This window comes from Anolis carolinensis, unplaced genomic scaffold (genome assembly GCF_035594765.1).
Source record: "Anolis carolinensis isolate JA03-04 unplaced genomic scaffold, rAnoCar3.1.pri scaffold_10, whole genome shotgun sequence".
Lineage (NCBI taxonomy): Eukaryota > Metazoa > Chordata > Lepidosauria > Squamata > Dactyloidae > Anolis > Anolis carolinensis.
Genome location: NW_026943821.1, coordinates 17,841,487 through 17,864,016, shown reverse-complemented (window position 1 = coordinate 17,864,016; position 22,530 = coordinate 17,841,487). Strand labels below are relative to the sequence as shown.

At 39.5% G+C, this 22,530-nt stretch overlaps 2 protein-coding genes across 2 annotated transcripts; one reads left to right on the top strand and one right to left on the bottom strand.

The window, feature by feature from the left end:
- Positions 1 to 7,019: 7,019 nt before the first annotated feature.
- dnajc8 (DnaJ heat shock protein family (Hsp40) member C8) lies at positions 7,020 to 16,448 on the bottom strand. Its single transcript, XM_008122731.3, has 9 exons — positions 16,296 to 16,448; positions 13,090 to 13,191; positions 12,649 to 12,705; positions 12,364 to 12,430; positions 12,071 to 12,165; positions 11,656 to 11,727; positions 10,405 to 10,496; positions 8,230 to 8,305; positions 7,020 to 7,774 (listed from the first exon to the last, which is right to left on the bottom strand). The coding sequence occupies exons 1-9, from the start codon at positions 16,362 to 16,364 to the stop codon at positions 7,652 to 7,654; spliced, it is 753 nt and encodes a 250-aa protein (XP_008120938.1). The 5' UTR covers positions 16,365 to 16,448; the 3' UTR covers positions 7,020 to 7,651.
- A 3,436-nt stretch (positions 16,449 to 19,884) lies between these two features.
- atp5if1 (ATP synthase inhibitory factor subunit 1) lies at positions 19,885 to 22,482 on the top strand. The gene is made up of 3 exons (XM_008122732.3): positions 19,885 to 20,045; positions 20,141 to 20,226; positions 22,241 to 22,482. The coding sequence occupies exons 1-3, from the start codon at positions 19,947 to 19,949 to the stop codon at positions 22,380 to 22,382; spliced, it is 327 nt and encodes a 108-aa protein (XP_008120939.1). The 5' UTR covers positions 19,885 to 19,946; the 3' UTR covers positions 22,383 to 22,482.
- The last annotated feature ends 48 nt before the right edge of the window (positions 22,483 to 22,530 follow it).

Below are 22,530 nucleotides of genomic sequence, written 5' to 3'. Positions count from 1 at the left end.
CCTCAAGTACCACCTCCCAACAGTAAAGAACTGGTGGGATCACAAACCTGCAAAGGTAATGGAAAATGAACACGCAAAGATAATGTGAGACTTCCGAATCCAGACTGACAAAGTTCTGGAACACAACACACATCACAGTTGTGGAAAAGAAAAAGGTTTGGATCATTGATGTCACCATCCCAGGTGACAGTCGCATTGACGAAAAACATCAGGAAAAACTCAGCCGCTATCAGGACCTCAAGATTGAACTGCAAAGACTCTGGCAGAAACCAGTGCAGGTGGTCCCGGTGGTGATTGGCACATTGGGTGCCGTGCCAAAAGATCTCAGCCGGCATTTGGAAACAACAGACATTGACAAAATTATAATCTGCCAACTGCAAAAGGCCACCCAACTGGGATCTGCGCGCATCATCCGAAAATACATCAGACAGTCCTAAACGCTTGGGAAGTGTTCGACTTGTGATTTTGTGATATGAAATCCAGCATATCTATCTAGTTTGCTGTGTCATACTATGTCTTTGTGTCAATCATAATAATAATAATAATAATAGCTTTATATTTTGCTCTATCTCCCTGAAGGGACTAAGAGCGAATTACAGGTACATATATATGGCAAACATTTAATGCCATTATACAATTGACAGAGACAGACAATACATTAGCAGGCTTCCGTCTTTAATTTCCGGCATCTGGAGGCTGTGTTCGACTTGTCCATGGGGAGGTGCTGTTGTTCCATTCTTCTACGCCAAGGAGCCTTTCGATGGTAACATCAGCATGTTTTCCAGGGGCGCCTTTTACCTCCCCGCTAAAGCGGTACCTATTTATCTACTCACATTACTGTTTTCAAACTGCTAAGTATGCAGAAGCTGATGGTGGGAGCTCACCCTGCTTGGAGCTGGAACTGTTAATCTCCCGGTTTAGCTATCGTGATATTTCTGAATTATGCATGAAACAGTGCGCCATCAAATGTTCCTGCTCTCAAAATTTGTATTTTTCTCTGTTGGAGAAGTTGGGTACAACCAACATACATACAGAAAGAGATAAACACTAGAAAAAACAAAACACACATATTTTTCCTGGGACTTTGTATTTCTAACTCTTCTTATGGTTGGCCTCATCACCAGATCCTGCTCAGAAGTCAAATGTAGAGAAGAGACAGATAAGAATCAGCATCACTCATAGCACTTCAAGTCCCTGTCTCATCAAATGATGTCATGTCATGCTGTCTAGCTGCATGAGCCATAGATTACCGGGTGCAGGAGCCTTGGCTTCTCCAACTGTCCCAGTTTGGCAGGGACTGTCCCCATTAATCCTTTGTCATACTGCTTTTAAAATGACCCAAGATGCAGCTATACTACAGAAATAATGCAGTTTGACATTACTGCCATCACTGGCTTGGTGCTATGGACACCTGGGATTTGTAGTTTGGTGAGGCTTCAGAGCTCTTTGGCAGAAAAGGCTAAAGACCTTTGAAAACTACAGCTCCCTCAATGGTGTCATATAGAGCCATGGCAGTTGGCATTAAACTGCATTAATTTCACAGTGTAGATGCACCTTCAATTTCTATCTTTTCCTTTCATTCTAACTGTAAACAGAAGGTCAGCTGCTGCCTTCTCCTTTTTGCCTCGTGTTTATTTGTATTGTATTTTGAAATGGTCATATGACTGGTCAAATAAATAATCATTATTGTATGACACAGCAAACAAGATAGATATGCTGGATTTCGTATTATAAAATCACAAGTCGAACACGTCCCAAGTGTCTAGGACTGTGTGATGTATTTTCGGATGATGCGCGCAGATCCCAGTTGGGTGGCCTTTTGCAGGTGGCAGATCGTAATTTTGTCAATGTCTATTGTTTCCACATGCCGGCTGAGATCTTTTGGCACGGTAACCAATGTGCCCATCACCACTGGGACCACCTGCACTGGTTTCTGCCAGAGTCTTTGCAGTTCAATCTTGAGGTCCTGATAGCGGCTGAGTTTTTCCTGTTGTTTTTCGTCAATGCGACTGTCACCTGGGATGGTGACATCAATGATCCAAACCTTTTTCTTTTCCACAACTGTGATGTGTGTTGTGTTCCAGAACTTTGTCAGTCTGGATTTGGAAGTCTCACATTATCTTTGCGTGTTCATTTTCCATTACCTTTGCAGGTTTGTGATCCCACCAGTTCTTTACTGTTGGGAGGTGGTACTTGAGGCATAAGTTCCAATGAATCATTTGGGCCACATAGTTGTGTCTCTGTTTGTAGTCTGTCTGTGCGATTTTCTTACAGCAGCTGAGGATATGATCAATGGTTTTGTCGGTTTCCTTGCACAGTCTGCATTTTGGGTCATCAGCTGATTTTTCGATCTTGGCCTTAATTGCATTTGTTCTGATGATGATGATGATGATGATTATTATTATTATTATTACTTCTGAATAGGATAATGTTCAGGGTACTTCTAGGAGCTAGAGTCTCAGAGAAATTGGGGTGATTCCTTCTTTCTGCCTAAGGCCAGTCTGACGACTCTGATCCTAGGCTCACGATGGCAAGCTCATGAGGGCAAACGTCTCCAGTCTTGCATTAATCATACAGTCAGCCAGAGTTATATATAAATAAAATATTGTTTATTGTCAACGTTCTTCCTGTAGAACACTTTAGAAGGAAATCAGTTTCTTTGGGACATTTGTTTATATAGTTTTCTGGCTTTATGTGTATAAACATACGTCATCTACGTCTTCCTTGAATGCTTTAGTTTTGCAATAAAAATGTTGCATGCATTCCCAGACATTGTGTTTATATCATGACCACGTGTTTACACATATTAATAAGTTAACTCGCCCTCGCTCTGGCATAATCCTTGCAATATAGCAGTCTCCATGCGGATTTCTAAAAATCATGATTCTCAGATTCTCTATAGAAAGGATTGTTTCAACTCACAACCCTTTTCTGCCCAAGACATTTTTACGTGACTCTGTGTATATATGGTAGGTAAAGGTAAAGGTTTTCCCCTGACATTAAGTCCAGTCGTGTCCAACTCTGGGGGTTGGTGCTCATCTTCATTTCTAAGCCAAAGAGCCGGCATTGTCCATAGACACCTCCTAGATCAAGTCGCTGGCATGACTGCATGGAGCGTTGTTACTTTCCCACTGGAGCGGTACCTATTGATCTACTCACATTTGCATGTTTTTGAACTCCTAGGTTGACAGAAGCTGGGGCTAACAGCGGGTGCTCACTCCGCTCCACGGATTCGAACCTGCGACCTTTCGGCCCGCAAGTTCAGCAGCTCAGCGCTTTAACACACTGTGCCACTGGGGGCTCTGTATATACGGTAGGTATATAAAATGGATATAAAAACCAAACATTTAGGATTTACGCAAAATAGCTGCTAGGAGATTAATTTCTCAAACTGCACAACTTGTTTATTCTCTTTGCTTCTCTTAGTTTCACTGTGTCACTGCTTCTCTATGCTATATGTAGATTGCAGAAGTTTGGCAAAAAAGAGTGGAGAGCCCAAAATGTTGCAACAACAGCTCACTTGGGCTCTAAGAGATACTCATGTTGCACAATTTGGTGTGGATTTTCCGGAGAAATTTGTTGACAATTGCACAAATGCTGTTTTTTTTTTAAACTCACATGAGTGTATAAATCGACAGCATGTTTAACACTTAAAATCTGGGCTTTAGCACAGCTGCAGTAAATCTTGTCAGTCGAAAGGTTGACAGTTTGAAGCCCAGGTCAGGGTGGCCTATGGCCCAGTTTCTGCCTACCAAATGGTTTGAAAGCAAAAATGTGAGTAGATAAATAGGTACCGCTTTAAAACGGGGAGGTGTTTTAAGGCAGACATAAGGAAATGCCAGAAAAATGCTGGCAACTTGATCAAGGAGTAAGTTTACAAACAAAGGGATGGAGCGACAGCACCGCCCCCAGTTGCCAGAACCAAGCACAAGCCTCCAAGATACTGAAGATAGGAAAAGCCTATATATACCTCTATGTACAATTGCCTGTCTTGTCAGTGTACAAACGCCACCAAATGTTTGCCGCATATGTATGTTCTATGACTCACCCTGAGTTCCCTTTGGGATGAAAAGGGTGGAATATTAATTCTATAAATAAATAAAAATGAAAATAAATAGAATCCCTCTTATCTGGGTTGGAGAGCTGTGGGTGGAGAAGAACAGAAGTGTGATTGTGTGTATTGGTGTGCACAGGGACCCCAGAACTATTTTTATGGTGTGCAAGAGGGTCAGGATTAATTTTGATTGCTTGCAGGCATGCTCTTACAAAACAATTAAAATACTTATTGTTTTTCACTGTTATGAAATTAACTTCAACTTACAGTAATTCCTAATGACCACTTCCTTAGAAATTGGCATATAAATGGAACACGTCCAGTCTGTGGGCCATTATTTTGTTTTCCGTTTGTTGTCAGATTTTAGAACTAGAGTGGTTTCCATCTCTGTCACTTGAAGCAGCTTTAATGTGTGCCTTTCCATTCCTGGCAATTTATTTCTTCCAAGTGCTTTGAGTACAGCTTCCACTTTACTTTCTAAAATTATGGAGTCTTATTCAAATGGTTCTTATTTGACTCAATCTGTCTCCCTTTTATCCCTTTTATTGTTTCCTTTCCATCAGCTTTTTATTTCTACTTGGTTATGTGACACGTTCCCCTGCTGGTCATAAACTACGAGGAGAGGCAGGTAAGAAATAAAATTATTATCATCATTACTATTATTATCTCCAATCTTGTTTTTTGCCTGCAGAATGTCTTTTTTACATTCCTTTTTTTCCTGGCTGCTGGTCAATCAGGCATAATAGTGCAAATCTATTTTTATATTATCTTCAAATTCTATGGGGTTGTTCTTCAGGTTATATTTTACCAGTATGGTCAGTTTAGGGTTCTTCTTTATCTTTACTTTAATTTTTGATATTAGCAGTTCATGGTCTGTGCCACAGCCTGCTCTTGGTCTTGTTTTGCATAAAGACTGTGGCTTCTACATCTTCTCTTTAGAATTATGTAGTCTATTTGATTAGTATATTGGCCATAAAGTGATCACAGAATCATAGAATCGGAAGAGATCGCACGAGCCATGTAGTCCAACCCCCTGCCATGCAGGAAAAGCACAATCAAAGCATCCCTGACAGATGGCCATCCAGCCTCTGTTTAAAAGTCTCCAAAGGAGCTTCCACCATACTCCGAGGCAGAGTTCCATTGCTGAACAACTCTCATGGTCAGAAGATCCTTCCTAACGTTCAGGTGGAATCTTATTTCCTGTAATTTGAACCCAACTGCTCCGTGTCCTAGTCTCCAGGGCAGCAGAAAACAAGCCTGCTCACTCTTTCTCATGATGCTGCTTCGGCTGCTTAAATAATATGTTTACAATAAACAACTGTTGGCTTTGCAAGATTCAATCAGTCCATTTCCTGTTTAATTTCTTAATCCTATGCTAGATTTTTCTACAATCTTTGATTCTGCTGTTTCCTACTTCTGAAGTCCAATCACCTATGATTAATAAGAACCCTCCTTAGGTTTGTGATACATTTCCTCATGGGCTCCAGCACAGGATCAATTTCTCCTTCTCCCTCCATAGATGGAGCATAAAACTGCATTAAGTTTATACTGATGGGTTTTCCCTAAACCCTTATTGATATGAGTCAGTTAGGCTTTGCATTATATTCTTTGATTGCCTTTCCTACATTTCTCCTTACTTCTTTCCTCACTGTTTTTAATTAGATTTTGATTTCCTGAGTAAAACACTGCAATAGATTCAAAACATCCTATTCACACCAAGTATTGCAATCTTTATACTTTCCATTTTTATTTGACCATGCCAAGCCTCTCTTCATTCATGTTTCTCTGAACACAGTAGTAAAATACCACAGCTATGTCAAGTTATCCTTAAATGCTCAGTAGTTGAATTTCACCAGCTTTGCTAATAATAGAGAACATAAACTACTTCCTCAAAATGACAACAGAGCTGAGTTTTGCAATACAACTCATGTCACTTCCCACATGTTGAGAAATCTAGAGCTGCTAGAAAAGGACAAGGAAACTGTCCCTTAAAAACATGCAGCTCATTCTTCTGCGGCAGATCAAGTGTTCTCACATGGAATGTCAGCAATGTTATTTTTCGTATATTTATGTATATCCCGCCCTTCCCTTGGCATAGGATAAGATGTTCTTTGTCTACTGATGTTGCAAGACAGATGTGATGAGCTGGCATTGTAACCTACCGTTGGTTACATAAAGCTTCCACATATTAGCTGTGGGTAACTAGTCAAATGGACAATGCAGTCACCATGATGCTGCTCCCAGGCCACTATGCAATACTTTCCTTTTTCCTGAACTTGGCAGTGATACCACATATATTCATTATAAACATATACACACACACTAATCAGTACTATACCTCAATCTCTATACTCTTGAAACATGAATGCCAAGTAAGGATGCTAAACTAAACATAGTGGCTTTTCCTGATGGCAGGATCATTGTCACACATTATAGGTTAAACATCCCTTATTCCAGAATTATAAAATCCAAAATACTCCAAAATAAAAAATTGTGACACGTTTGCTTTCTGACAATTTGATGTACACAAACCTTGTTTTGTGCATGGAACTCATTATACATATATATCAAACTACCTTCAAGCTATGTGTATAAGATGTATATGCAGCATATACAACTCTATTATATGCCTTCAAAACATGGACCATCTACGAACGTCCCTCTCAACTTTTGGAAAGAATCCATCAGCGTTGTCTTCAAAAAAATCCTGCAAATCTCTTGGTAAGAGAGGCAGATAAGAGTTTAGGGGCAGGGGCAGGATTTTTCATGTGACATGCCTGTAGAGTGCAGGGGACACACTAGTATATTGTGACATAAGTTTGGAAATCTCTGCTCTACATTACTAGTAAAAGATCTCATGCATTTTATAACAGCAGCTAAAAGACTAACATGCCAAGGTGAACCATATGTAGAACGGAAATGACTGCAAACATTGGTGGAGTAAATGAAAATCACCAGCACAAGGTATTGGGTAAAAATTTATTTTACATACGGAACATTGCCACTAAGACTATCCAAGGCAAGAATTTTTAAAATTATTTACAGAGAGGTTTTAAGTAGGCCAGTCACCCATAAGAGATCATGGAATCCAGGTGTTACCAGCAGGTTATAAGAGCCAGGGGATAATTTCAGCTCCACGCAGCCAAGTTATGAACTTCTGTGAAATCCGACGAGGCATGCCCATCCCTGGCTCCAATTCTCACGACTGACAAGTGGAAACGGGTGCAGAGGAGCGGAGCAACTGACCTAGATGAGCAGGAGTCACTGGGCAATCTTTTGAACATCTGCCTTAGAACGGATTATTTCTATAATTTTAGAGACTTGATGGCAATTTAAACAGCAACATCTTTGGAGTAAAGAACATTAAATTACAAGCATTACAAGATGGCAGCATCTTCCTAAATTAGTGAAGGAGATTCTAAGAGCAGGAGATTTGGCCCTGGGCAACACACTGCGAGCCTCAGGCAAATGGGCAGGAGATGGAAAATGCTTTAACCAAAAATTGAATCATACCGAAAACAAAGATCCTACTGGAAAAGCAAGAGGAGGTTAAACCTGTGATATGAAAGTGTCCACAAGAGCCTGAAAGAGCCAGGCTCATTCACGCTGCTCCATCTTCACTTTGGGGGGCCTCAAAAAGGTCCTGTTTTTCTTTTCTTTCTTCCCTTTTGTGTTTGCTTGGAAGTTCCTCCAGCTATCTACACGTCCATCTCGACTCTCCTAGATTTGAGGAAAATAAGAAGAAAATTGTTTAAGCGCAGCTAAGTGGTTGTAACGTCCATTTCTTAGTTATATCCTATTAATTTTTAAAGTGAGATATAGTAACTTAGGATACATCTTTGCATATGCCATCCCATTTATTATCTGCAGCCAATAACTGGCTCCGCCTCTTTAATAAACATGTAGCATTCAACTCCTCATCTGCTAGCTACTAATTTTCACTTGAAGTGTTTAATCTTGTTGTTCTAGTAAAACTAATGTAGATCCTAGAAAGCTGAAGTCCGACTATTCTGCTGCTCTTTGGCAAAAAAAAGAACCCAAGATTGGGCTGTATGATTTGCACAATGTCAAGCATATTTATTAATGCAAGTTCTACTGGGTTTAATGGGACTAGAAGGTAAATGTGAGTTAAATTAACACTAACAAAGCATCCCAAACTGTACAGGAACAGTTACCTCAAAGTTCTTTTGCCACTCTCGTTCACGTTTCGCTTTCTCTTGAGCTTCTATTTCTTCTTCTCTCTGACGCTTCCTATAGCAGAAGCCAGAAAGAAAAGTTAGCATCTTATATCCCTATAGGGAATGGAGACAAAAACTAGACTGATAGTCTGGATTAAGCAGGGGAGTGGGTGTGTGAGATGGGTTGAATTAAAGGAATTATAAAGCAGGCCTCTTCAATCCGTGCCACCCAGGTGATTTGAACTTCAGCTCCCAGAATTCCTGGCAATTGAACAAACTGGTTATAGCGTTGAGATGTTTAACCAAGTCTGTGTGTCCAATATGATACCTAGATCCCATTGCAGCTGCTCAATGCTAGACTAGGGAACCAATTTGCTAATGCGATAGAAAACAATGTGCATTTTTCTGGATTTTAGCTTAACTCCAATTTGTTCGAATAAATATGCTCCTGGGCTCATTATAAAATGTAGCATTCAATGGCTTCCTGGAGGTTGCAAGAATAATTCTGGGTTTAGAAGGTAGGCAGTGATTACAGGTTGGACCAAGACTGCCCTCTAGTGTCCCAACCTGGAAGCTCTGGTTTGAGCACACTAAAACTGAACTATGGTATTTTATACAAAAACTACGTTTCTCCGTAATTTTATTTCTTTTTCTAATATAACAACATATTACAACACAACGTGGTAATATATTTAGTATAAGTGCATATTTTTTCTATACCTAAAATGTAAGGTGAAGAGCAGTAATTCTGGACTCTGAATGAGCATGTCAAATTGTACATTCTACTCAGCTGTAAGTGATAGTGAGCTCATAAGGCATACATCTATTCTTTAATGTAATATATGCCATGCAAACAGCAGTTTAAAAACAAAAGTTTAATGCACAACCTTAGATAGAGAGGTATAGAATAAAAAATATAGTGAATAGTGAGGTCAAATGACTATGAAATTTAAGATGAGTATGTCTTTTCGGTAATGTTATGCAATGGTTAACTTTGATCAACATAATCACACTCACCAATAACAACACAGAGATTACAATCTTTAGCCTACATCTAACTGCTAGTCCCAACTGCACTAGAGCCACCGAGTCAATGGAATTCACATAAACATTGATTTATCATTCATGAGTTGATTCAATGTGTCTGTTCTGAGATGAACACAGTAGAGTCTCACTTATCCAAGCTAAACGGGCCGGCAGAAGCTTGGATAAGCGAATATCTTGGATAATAAGGAGGGATTAAGGAAAAGCATATTAAACATCAAATTAGGTTATGATTTTACAAATTAAGCACCAAATCTTCATGTTATACAGCAAATTTGACAGAAAAGGTAGTTCAATATGCAGTAATGTTATGTTGTAATTACTGTATTTATGAATTTAGCACCAAAATATCACAATATATTGAAAACATTGACTACAAAAATGGCTTGGATTATCCAGAGGATTAGATAAGCAAGGCTTGGAGAAGTGAGAGACTACTGTACTTGGCTTTAGGTATTCACAATTAACTTTATACAAGCCTCCTAGCTCTGCTCTCACCCATTATTGTTGTTGTGGGTACTTATAAACACATACACTATGAACAGTGTCTCACTGTCATTTGGCCTCACTGTTTACTATTCCACAGGTGTATATGTCTATGCATAAAGATGTCATTAATCAGATGCATTAGATTTTACATCACAAAATCATACTATACAACAGTAAAACTTGTTAAACTTTTTATAGTATTAAAATAATTCCCCTTTTGTTTTTACTGCAAGAAATGAAACAGAACTGTCACTACAGAAGCTTCTTTTTTGGGTTTACAAAAAGACTACTGAGTACAAAGGGCACTTGATATCTGCTGGGGTTTGGTTTCAGGACCACTCCTATGATTACCAAAATCCATGGATGCTCAAGTTCCATTATTCACAATACTGGAGTAAAATGTTATGCCCTATTAAAAATGGCAAAAAATTGATGAGTGCTGTTTGACAGGCTACACCAGGGTATGTCTGCACATGAATATAGTGCATCGGACACAGCACAATCCAGATCCGATTTGGAGGATTTTGCCCCCCCCCCCAAATATTTTTGAGCTGTGCTTGGGCAAATCTGTTTATAGAATCCATGAATACAGGGAACAAACTGCACTATCCACATTTTAAAAAGGCCTAACATTCCAACCTTTCATGCATTTCTTTTGCTTCTCTCTCTTTTCTTTTAATTTCAAGTTCAGCGAAGAGCTTCATAGTTTGTTTGTATACAGCTTGTTTAAACTGTAAGAAATAAAAGGTTTAATAGCAAACTTAAGGCCCAATTAAACTATCAACTTGTTAGCCTGCACAAATCAAATGCTACAGACTCTGCCTACCCTTTTCAAAGCACATAAGACACAATACAATACAACAATCATAAAGTATAGAACTTGGAACATAATTTTTGCTATGATTCCAGGGTACAACCAGCCCATCCATAAACTATCCTTAAAATATTCAAACCAATAATTTTACAAATTACACGTTAAGTATCTCTTATGTAGAAATCTGAAATGATTCAAAATCCAGAATAGTTCATATGGATGGCTGAGATAGTGACACTTATGCTTATATATGTATTATTGCACTTATCTCATTCCTCTGTGTGTATGTGTGTGTGTGTGTGTGTGTATATATATATATATATGAGAAGTGCGAAAATATATACAGGCAGTCCCCAAATTACGAACAAGATAAGTTCTATAGGTTTGTTCTAAAGTTGAATTTGTATGTAACCTGGATCAAATACATTATTTAAGTGTAACTCCAGGCAAAAGTATATATATATATTAGCTTTGGAGAGCATAGGGAAGAGTTAACACCCCCCCGGTGTTTGTTTTGCTGTCTGTGTCCCTGTTCACCTCCCTTTCTGTCCCTGTGACAATTGGATTTTGAAAAAATTGACTTGTTGTGAAAACAAGGGTTGGTGGATAAATCTTCAGTGGAGACACCTTTTCCCCATAATACCTCTTTCAGGAGTGAATTTCTCTTCTGAGGGGTATATTTCTCTCACTTCCCCTGACACTTGGGAGTCAGTGATAGAATAAACAATAAAGAAGTAACAGTCTCTTCCTGGCCCTTTCTTCCATGCTACTTTTTTCTAACTGCTTTTAGCTCCTGCCATCTGTGGCAGTTTTCAAAGGAAACAACCCTAGTCTGCAAATGGCTGGCAAAGCTGCCAGATGTTTAGCCCCCAAAGGGTGACACCTCTGCTGATATTTCTCATGATTTCTGATCCTTAGCAACAGAGGCAGGAGGCATTGGGAAGGGAAAGGTTCACCTCAATCCGGAAAAATCCCAAAATATGAATTGATCCTCAAGCATAAAGAAATGTTGCATATCCCTGGCCTAGTATACCCCAACCCTACAAAGCAAGTCATGCTCTGGTAGGTCAACTTACTACTTCTGAGTCATCCTCTTCTATGTTGGTTGGCTTGCCTTCCTTCTTTAATTGTTTCTTTTTCTCTTTTGCCTAAAAAAGTATCACAGGTAAGAAACAGGAATCTCACAAAATATAAAAATTTGCAGGACTGCTCAGAGTAAAAATGTATAACAGAGCTAAAGTGCACAATAGTTCATACTCACCAAATTTCAAACAGACACTAACTGTTATATTTAATACATCTCTCTAACCATCTAACATGAAACTTTATTTACTGTCACAGTAAAGCTTTACTGAACTTACAAGTAGAATAAAATGTTGGAATGCTGTGTAATAACATGAGTTAAAAAAACAAATTCTGAAACTCTCAGCACATCAAATAATTGGTTCTACTCTGAGATCAGACAATGGCTGTCACAAACATGATACTTACAATATGCTCCACATATTCCTTTCCAGCCTGTATCACATCTAAGGCCCTCTTCTTTTGTTCCTGGTCCAGCAACAACTTGTATGCTTTGTCGACAGCTGACAAACCAAACATTAATATCAGCATGTACGCAGAGTTTCAAGGCTACACTGTTTAAATCACCAGAAAACACAAAACCAATTCACTTTTAGAAAAACATCAGAGTAACAATATGCATCTCTTTCCAATTCAAAAATTAAAAAAGGCGTATAGCAGTAGCATCTAGGATTCTGAACATGGGAAAATGAAGAAGATACCTTCAAATGCCTTTTGGGCTCTTTCGGGATCATCTTGGTTTTTGTCAGGATGAACTAATAAGGATAACTGTAAAAGATAATAAGTACAACTTTAGAAAAAGTTATGCTGTTTTCTCAAGTGTACGTCTCCTTTTCAACGTAATTTATTAATAAAATCACACCACACTTGCACATTTAATTAATTGCCTTACATTGGAAACACTTGTTTCCTCTTACCACAATAGTTAAAATGGCTTTCTGTAGCACTCATTATGTTAGTAAATTAACAACACTATAGCCACATACCTGACGGAATCTTTTCTTTATCTCTTCATCTGTAACCTCAGGATCCAGCTGCAACACCTGCAGGGTCCACAACAGTATAATTATAAGCAACACCACTTCAGGACATCTCTAGATCCAAAATATGACACAGTTTTAACAAAGTGCTCCCTCGACTATGCAGCTAACTACAACTTGTGCCAAGGCTTTGAGCTCAGCTGTTAGTCAACTGTAACACTGACTGAGATTTACATTAATTACTCCATGTAACTAGCCAATGCTCATATTGAAAACAGAAACAGCTTTGAAAATGGGATTCCCACCCGTCTGTAACATTGCCAATAAATTGCCACATAGAGTGATCTTGGATTGACAAGATGAGCACTGTGCAAATTCATTTTAAATCACAAAGTAGTTATCAATATATAAGATAAATGCAGTGATATGACTTCTACTTGGACTTACCTCAAATGGATTCAGATTAAAATATGATGACCCAGGCCTAGTAAGTCTCTCAATCTGATTTTTTGAAGTTAAAACAGAATCTCGCCTCTCTATTTGTTTCACCTACAGAGATAGGGTGTCAGTATTAATTAGAAATACATATCACATATAAGAAACACAAAGAATCTCAGTGGAATCCAAAAGCAGACCCAAGCTATGTACTGCCCCCACAAAGCCCACTGTGAACAACGTTGAGATATGTGTTGTCAAAGGCTTTCATGACTGGAATCACTGGGTTGCTGTGAGTTTTCTGGGCTGTATGATCATATTCCAGAAGCATTCTCTCCAGAAATTTCATCCACATCTATTACAGGCATCCTCAGAGGTTGTGAGGTATATTGGAAACTAGGCAAGGGAGATTTATATATTTTGGAAGCTCCAGGGAGGGAGAAAGAACTCTTGTCTGTTTGAGGAAAGTGTGAATGTTGCAATTGATCACCTTGATTAGCATTGAATGGCCTTGTAGCTTCAAAGCTTGGCTGCTTCTTGCCCGGGGGAATCCTTTATTGGGAGAGAATGCTTCTGGAACATGGCCATACAGTCTGGAAAACTCACAACGACCCAATGATTCTGGCCATGAAAGCCTTTGACAACATATTAGTATAACGTTGTGCTTTGTATTTATTTATTTTATTTTGTCTTGTCATATATGGATTTCTTTGCTAATCACTTCCTCAGCTGCAGAAAAAACAAGATAAGATAAATGCTTCCCTGTATCCTAATGAACTCCTTGCGTACAGCTTTGTGAGTAACACTTTTATTCCAGCCTTCCTGAAATGCTGTATTTTCCATGAAAGAAGACAGACTTTCAGCTTTTGTCACAGATGCCACAGAATCACAGGCCAAAGTTCTATCACTCAGAAAGCTCAACGAGAAGTGGGCCTTAGGAACACAGAAAGGCCAAGTACCGCTGCAGTCCTATTAAGTCTAGAAAATATTTAACTATGAAGCCCTGCAAGTGAGGATGCCTGCCATAGATGTGGGCAAAACATCAGGAGATAATGCTTCTGGAACATGACCATACAGCCTGGAAAACTCATAGCAACCCAGTGATTCTGGCCATGAAAGCCTTCGATAACATGATAAACTTTATTTGTAACCCGCCCTATCTCCCCAAGAACAAAAGTGGCAAATACTAAATGCCATAATGAACTAACAAACTTGACATTAGCTCAGGGTTTCTCTCATCCCAAATTGACCTCAAACGAACTTGTAGAACTTTAACTATGTTTTGAATTCGCAACTTATAATGTGCACTTTGCTAATCTACTATTACAGCCTCACTGTTTTTAATTCTATGTTTTTAATAAGTGTTTTTTAATTTTCTGGTTAATGTGTAAATACTACAACTGGTGCATGTTATTGTTTATTGATGCATTGTACATTGTTATTGTTTTGTATCTGATATTTCTGTGAGCTGCCCTGAGTCCCCTTTGGGGGAGATGGAGGCGGGATACAAATAAACTTATTATTATTATTATTATTATTATTATTATTATTATTACTACTACTACTACTACTACTATACAGTGCCTTAAATATAAAACATAACCGTAAAATAAAATTGAGTTAAAATTAATACATACAAAAAGCATAATTAAAATACATTTCAATATTAAAACATATAATCCAAAAGCGAAGTCTAAGGCTGAAATAATTAAAGTGCATTAAAAGTATAAAATGATGATGTGTGATGTATAAAATAATGTAATGGTGAAGTCAATGAACCACACACATGATTCGTTGCTTGTTTTTACAACACTGTGAGGCTGACCTATTCGAAAGAGACAAGAGAGGCACACGGTGAATAAGGGGGTTGCGTGTTTCAAGAGCCTTAGACTTCGCTTTTGGATTATATGTTTTAATAATGAAATGTATTTTAATTAGTAGGATCCCTTCTATGTCATCCTAGGGAGGCGGCCTGCCCTGAATTTATTTATTTACTACATTTATATACAATCTTTCTCACCCTGAAGGGGCCTCAGAGCGGCTTACAAATTAAATTTACATACAATATGATATTATTAGCATAGTATAATACTGACAATAAATTACTATATTGTACTATATCAAGCTCTGGTGGCGAAGTGTGTTAAAGCACTGAGCTGCTGAACTTGCAGACCAAAAGGTCCCAGATTCAAATCTCAGGAGCGGAGTGAGCTCCAGCTTCTGCCAACCTAGCAGTTCAAAAACATGCAAATGTGAGTAGATCAATAGGCACCGCTCCGGCGGGAAGGTAATGGCGCTCCATGCAGTCATGCCGGCCACATGACCTTGGAGGTGTCTACGGACAACGCCGGCTCTTCGGCTTAGAAATGGAGATGAGCACCAACCCCCAGAGTCAGACATGACTGGATTTAACGTCAGGGGAAACCTTTACCTTTTACTATAATACTGGCAATAAATCACTATACTGTACTATATCAATATATTATAATATTATTAGTAATACTACATGTAAAATATAATACAGTAGAGTCTCGCTTATCCAAGCCTCTGGATAATCCAAGCCATTTTTGTAGTCAATGTTTTCAATATATCGTGATATTTTGGTGCTAAATTCGTAAATACAGTAATTACACCTTAACATTACTGTGTATTGAACTACCTTTTCTGTCAAATTTGTTGTATAACATGAAGTTCTGGTGCTTAATTTGTAAAATCATAACCTAATTTGATGTTTAATAGGTTTTTCCTTAATCCCTCCTTATTATCCAAGAAATTCGCTTATCCAAGCTTCTGCCAGCCTGTTTAGCTCGGATAAGTGAGACTCTACTGTACATAATTAATATTATATTGTATTATTAGTATTATATCGAATTACAATATAATATGATGAATATTATATGTATATACAATATGTTATATTGTAAATACATATAATTTTGAAGCCCTTTCTCAGCAACCCAGCTCTTTTCATCCCCAGAAAATGTCAAACATTCTGGCTTTTGCCAAACTGCGTGCTAAGCAGGCCACCAACCACCCATCATTATCGAAACAGCCCCGCAGTGAGACCAGCAAGCCTCAGAAAAGCTTTCTCCCGAGTCAATGGATGAAAGTGGGCCTGTGAAAGGTGAAGGAAAAGCCAGGCTCCCTCGGTGCTTCGCTGCCCACGGGAGGAGGCCCACCCGGAGAGGAAGAGAGGAAGGCCAGTCGGTGGCAGTTACCTCCGTGTAGAAAGTGAGAAACGCCGCCTCAGCCCCGCCGCCCGCCTCTCGCTCTTCTGGAGCCGCCATCTTTTGCCCCACGTGACCTTCCGCGCACCCTTTCCATGTGACGCGGGCTCTTGCTTTTTCCGGCGGAAGCACCGCCCGCGCTCAGTCACCCTCCTGGCCGGCAGTGAGACGCCGGAGAAGAGGGCCTCTTAAAGGGGCAGTGCACACTTTTTCATGTCCTTCTCTGGCTAGTTCTCAACTGTATTGGCATGGAGCCTTCGGTGGCCTAGGGGATAAAAGCCTTGTGACTTGAAGGTTGGGTTGCTGACCTGAAGGCTTCCAGGTTCGAATCCCACCTGGGGAGAGCGCGGATGAGCTCCCTCTATCAGCTCCAGCTCCACGAGAGAAGCCTCCCACAAGGATGGTAAAAACATCAAAAATATCCGGGCGTCCCCATGGCAACATCCTTGCAGACAGCCAATTCTCTCCAGAAGCAACTGACACACACACAAAAAAACTATTGGCATATATGTGCCTAACAGATCAGAGACAATAGGTTCAGTCTTGTAACTGAAGAATTTGCCTTGCATGAATACTAGTGGATATTTACCACTAGAGAGATTTTAGCTCTTCTCTAGAAGTCATGCCATTCCAAAAGGTTATGTTTCCAAAAGGTTTTGAATGCTCTTTCCCAAAAGGTTATGGTCTTTGTAACATAACAGGTAAAGGTAGAGATTTCCCCCTGACATTATGTCTAGTCATGTTCGACTCTGGGGGTCGGTGCTCATCTCCATTCCTAAGCCGAAGAGCCGGCATTGTCCATAAACACCTCCAAGGTCATGTGGCTGGCATGACTGTGTAGAACTATTGATCTACTCACATTTGCATGTTTACGAACTGCTACGTTGGCAGAAGCTAAGGCTAACAGCGGCAGCTCATTCCGCTCCGCAGATTTGAACCACTGACCTTTCGGTCAGCAAGTTCAGCAGCTCAGTGGTTTAACCCTCTGTGCTACCAGGGGCCTTAACATGATTCTACTTTTTCCAAAATGTCCTGCTGTCTGCTTGCCTATAGAGGTGTGCGTGAAAAAATTTCCTTCGTTTCTATCGTGCTATTGTTTTGTTTTGACCATCTACACAAAACAAATCACACCATTTTCATAGGAAACAAGAAGCGACACAAAAATAAAAGCCACACAGTCATCGTGCTTGCTTTCATTTTGGCCCCGTAACAATAGGCAGGTACTGACAGAAGGCTGCTTTCCCATTAAAGCTGATGTGTACCAATGGGTGTTAATAATAATAATATAAATAATGATAGTTACTCTGGTATCCTAAGCTGAGTCTGGGTCCAGGAGAGCAGTGCCTCCCAATTACATCCGATGTGGATCAATGGGTCTTGGTGATCATTATGAATATTAAGAACAGCACTTATTCTGGCACCCTAAAATGAGTCTGGGTCCGGGAGAGAGCCTCGGAAGCCCTCCCATTGCAACCAATGCTTCGAAAATTTTTAGAGTTTTTTGTAAGCCAGATGAAAATTTGTGTTGTTTAGGCAACCCATTTTAGTTAGCGGGGCACGAATAGGAAAATGAGATGACACAAATGAAACTACACAAAATGAGTAATAATAATAATAACTTTATTTTTATATCTCGCCACCATCTCCCTGTAGGGACTAGGGGCAGCTAACATGGGGCCAAGCCCAAATAATCATAACAAAACAAATCAAACAAATAATATACAATCAGAACAAATAATATCAGAAGCAGTAAAAATTTAAACAGTTTAAAAGTACTAAAACAACAGTAAACCGCCATAAGGAACAAAGCAGAGTAAGATAATAAAAGACTGGGCAAAATGCATTGTGTGCATGGTTAGGAGTCTGAGGAGATCAATAATAAAGTGCTGTATTATAACGAAGAAAATGACAATTCGGGGTGGGCAAAGAAGAATTAATGCCTACTATAGACAGGAAGCAATACATTGGCAGAGCAATTCTATACGAATGCACACCTCTATTGCCTACTGACAAGTAAAGGCCAGAGCCCCATAAAGCCTGTCCCCACATAAGTGTGAGAAACATCCTGGTGCAGTGGGCTGCGCCTTGGTCTCTGGCGACCATGGGTCCCTGGGCAAGGTACTCTCCAAGCCTCAGAGGAAGGTCAAGGCAAATCCTGTTATTTATTAGCGATATTTATATCCCTCCTTCCTCACCCCGAAGGGGACTCAGGACAGCTTACAAGTTATATATACATACAATATATTATATTATTAGTATAGCACAATATAAGCACTATATAAGCATTGTGGTGTCTTACTGGGTTCCTATCCCCTGCTAATTTCCTGCTTTGCTGTTCTTGGGTGGAATGTTCCATTGGCTCTTGTTTTCGGGGTGGAACTTGGGACTCCCCTATAGGTTTGGATGAAATGATTCAGCCTGTGAGCTAGTCTCTAAAGGCTTTTTCCCCTCCTTTTGTATTCCAGAGCAAAGCTTCTTAGAGTTAGGTTAAAAGAATTGTCTGGGTTCCTTTTGGCCTGGCAAACCAATAAAGGCAATTTATATCACGTAATTACCACATAGTTATTATAGCCTAAAGTATTATTTCAATTTATTTCAATTATTTATACCCTGCCCTTCTCACCCGAGGGGACTCAGGGTGGCTTAGGGTTAAGTACTTACCAAAAGCATAGCTTATAGTTCACCATAGCTAGCACTTACCTCAAAGATATCTTAGCTTATAGTTTACCTCATAGCCTTGTATTTACCATATAGTTTCCTCATAGCTTTAGGTGCTTAACAGCTGGCACTTACCTCACCTCACAGCCTAGTACCTGCCTTACCTTAGTTTCCTCATAGCTTGTGTGCTTATCTCATATAGTCTTTATAGCCTTCATTCTCAATCAATATAGTTTTATTTCTTTATATTTTCAGTGTTTTTACCTCATATTGCTTCTAATACAGCAAAAGGTTTATTTTCTGTGTAAACTCAATCTATAATCTCTATTTTCTATTATATGTTTCTGATTCAACATTCAATATTTTTGCTTGAAATTACCATTTCCTGTGTTCAATAAATATACTTTTGGTTATCTGAACCAGCTTCAAGAGTGATTACTTTAAAGTTTGAGGAATAATAATAGGGTATACCGATCGCCGCTTGGGTAGCCAGACACAATAGTCTTCCCTTCCCCCAGCGTGCTGTCACAAGCATTATATATCATTATATTGTAGTATACGACTATATTGCAATATTATTAGTAATATTACATGTAATATAAATATACAAATACAATAGTGTATTATTATTATTATTATTATTATTATTATTATTATTATTATTATTATTATATTGTATTACACTAAGAAGAAAGCCCAGGACCACAGCTCCCACAGTCTTTCCTCCTTGGCCATAACGCGCGGTATTGTAGGCCAAGCGACGCCAAAACGAATCTAGAGGCTTCCTTCTGTTGCCGGAAGTAACGCCTCCCGCTCTTTCTCTGAACCTTTTTTCTTCCGATTGACACTAAAGTATTGGCTCGCGGGCTTTGCGACGATTGGCTTTGCTTTTTCTTTTCCCACCTCTTCCGCCCGATCCCGGAAGTCCTTCTGTGCTTAGTTCAGACTTCGGTCCAACCCTCGCCAAGGACGGACGGAGCTGTCATGGCGGCTGTGGGCTCGGTACTGAGGTGTGGCCTGCGCGGGGCCATGGCTCTCCCACAGCAGCAGCGGGCTTGGAGCTCCAACGGAGGCCCCGATCAGGTAGGGAGGGGACGGCCTACGGAGGGGAGGGCCGGGACAAGGAGCCAAGCCGAAGCCTCCCTCCCATGTTGCCTTTCCCCTTTTCTCTGTCCCAGTACGGGTCTGGTAAAAGCGGAGCGATCCGTGAGGCTGGCGGCACCTTTGGCAAAAAGGAAGCGGCTGACGAGGAGCGCTATTTCAGGTAGGTTTCTGAAGCGAATAACTATACCACACCTGGATGTTCTTATGTTCTGTGACTAGCTGGAATGGGAAGAGACGAGGAGCCAAAAGTGAAAATGAACAAAATCTGGCTACCAGTATTTAAAAACTCTAAAATTCTGACAGGGTATCTCCAGTCAAAAGACCCTTCTGAGTTTAGGAAAGTCTGGGATCCCTTCAAAAGGTTTTTAGAAGGAAAGACCATTTCAACGTGGGGGTTTCAAATTTGACTATTATAAATTTTAATTTTCACCACTCGTTTAACTTCCTTCTGTGGAAAAAAAAAAGGTCATGATGAAGAAAGAAAAAAGAACTACAGTTCACAATTGCTGGTGGCTTGTGAACAGGTTGTGAAACAGTGAGCTTTTTGCTTTTGCTTTTTGGTGTATTTCTTTGCCAAGTACTTTGCATTTTTATATCGCCATTTGTTCAGATTTTTTTTCTTTTTTATATAAATATGGACATTTTAGCTTTGTTTTTGGTTTTTGGTTTTCTCTCTCTCCCTTTTTGATCCTTTTTAAATCTCAGTTTTCCCACTTTCTATACAATCAAATGTTCTCACTCTTTCAATGTTAATTTACTCTATCTTATAAGGTAAAACTTCAATAAAAATATATATTAAAAAAAATTAAAAAAACTCTAAAATCAGGACAGTAAATAAAGAACAACACTCTGAAGGATTTCCAGACATGAATCAGTCAGGGCCTACTTTTTTGGGGGGGTCAGGAATGACTTGAGAAACTACAAGTCACTTCAGGGCCACCTGATAATAATAATAATAATAATAATAATAATAATAATAATAATAATAATATAATGAAGGAGCCTCCGATGGCCTAGGGGATAAAAGCCTTGTGACTTGAAGGTTGGGTTGCTGACCTGAAAGCTGCCAGGTTCGAATCAGACCTGGGGAGAGCACGGATGAGCTCCCTCTTTCAGCTCCAGCTCCAGCTCCATGCGGGGACATGAGAGAAGCCTCCCACAAAACATCAAAAACTTCTGGGCGTCCCCTGGGCAACGTCCTTGCAGACGGCCAATTCTCTCACTCCAGAAGCAACTCCGGTTTCTCCTGACATAATAATAATAATAATAATAATGAACATGCAAAGATACTGTGGGACTTCCGAATCCAGACTGACAAAGTTCTGGAACACAACACACATCACAGTTGTGGAAAAGAAAAAGGTTTGGATTATTGATGTTGCCATCCCAGGTGACAGTCGGATTGATGAAAAACAACAGGAAAAACTCAGCCGCTATCAGGACCTCAAGATCGAACTTCAAAGACTCTGGCAGAAACCAGTGCAGGTGGTCCCGGTAGTGATCGGCATACTGGGTACCATGCCAAAAGATCTCAGCCGGCATTTGGAAACAATAGACTGACAAAATTACAATCTGCCAACTGCAAAAGGCCACTTTACTGGGATCTGTGCGCATCATCCAAAAATACATCACACAGTCCTAGACGCTTGGCAAGGGTTCTACTTGTAATTATGTGATACGAAATCCAGTATATCTATCTTGTTTGGTGTGTCATACTATGTTGTTGTGTCAATAATAATAATAACTTTATTTTTGTATGCCGCCACCATCTCCCCGAAGGGACTCGGAGCAGCTTACACGAGGACAAGCCCAATCAGATCACAACATCATAAAATAAACAATTAAAACACAAGCATTGCACTAAAAACAGATTAAGCCAACCGTGGTTTAAAAAAGCATAACTATAAAAACATAAAAAATCTTAACAATCATCCACGAGCCTTTGAGTGGTCCAATCCTAGGACATGAATGGGCGACCTAACACCTCCCAACAAAGGATTCCCCCAGGCAGGAATCAGCCAGGCCCTGAAGCTTGAAGTTATAATACATTATAACTGTATTCTCGATTTGCTTCTGAAATGAAATAAATAAATTTATTTAAATTTTTGCTAATTGATTTTAGCTGAAATGTAAAAATTGAACCTGTTTTATTAACTGATGTCTTGCTGTTATAGGAAATTGCAGCAGGAGCAGTTGTCACAGTTGAAAAAACACCATGAAGAGGAAATAAATCACCATCAGAAAGAAATTGAGCGGCTGCAGAAGGAAATTCAACGTCATAAGTCCAAGATTAAAAAGTTTAGTGATGATGATTAAGTCGCAGAATCCTTACTGATGTCTGGCATTACTCTGGAAATGATGCTGTCATAAAGATTTGTTTCTCCTAACAGTGGAAAATAAACAGTTCACTCTCTTTCCCAGTGGATGTGTTGATTATAAAATACTATGATATATCTAGCCTTAT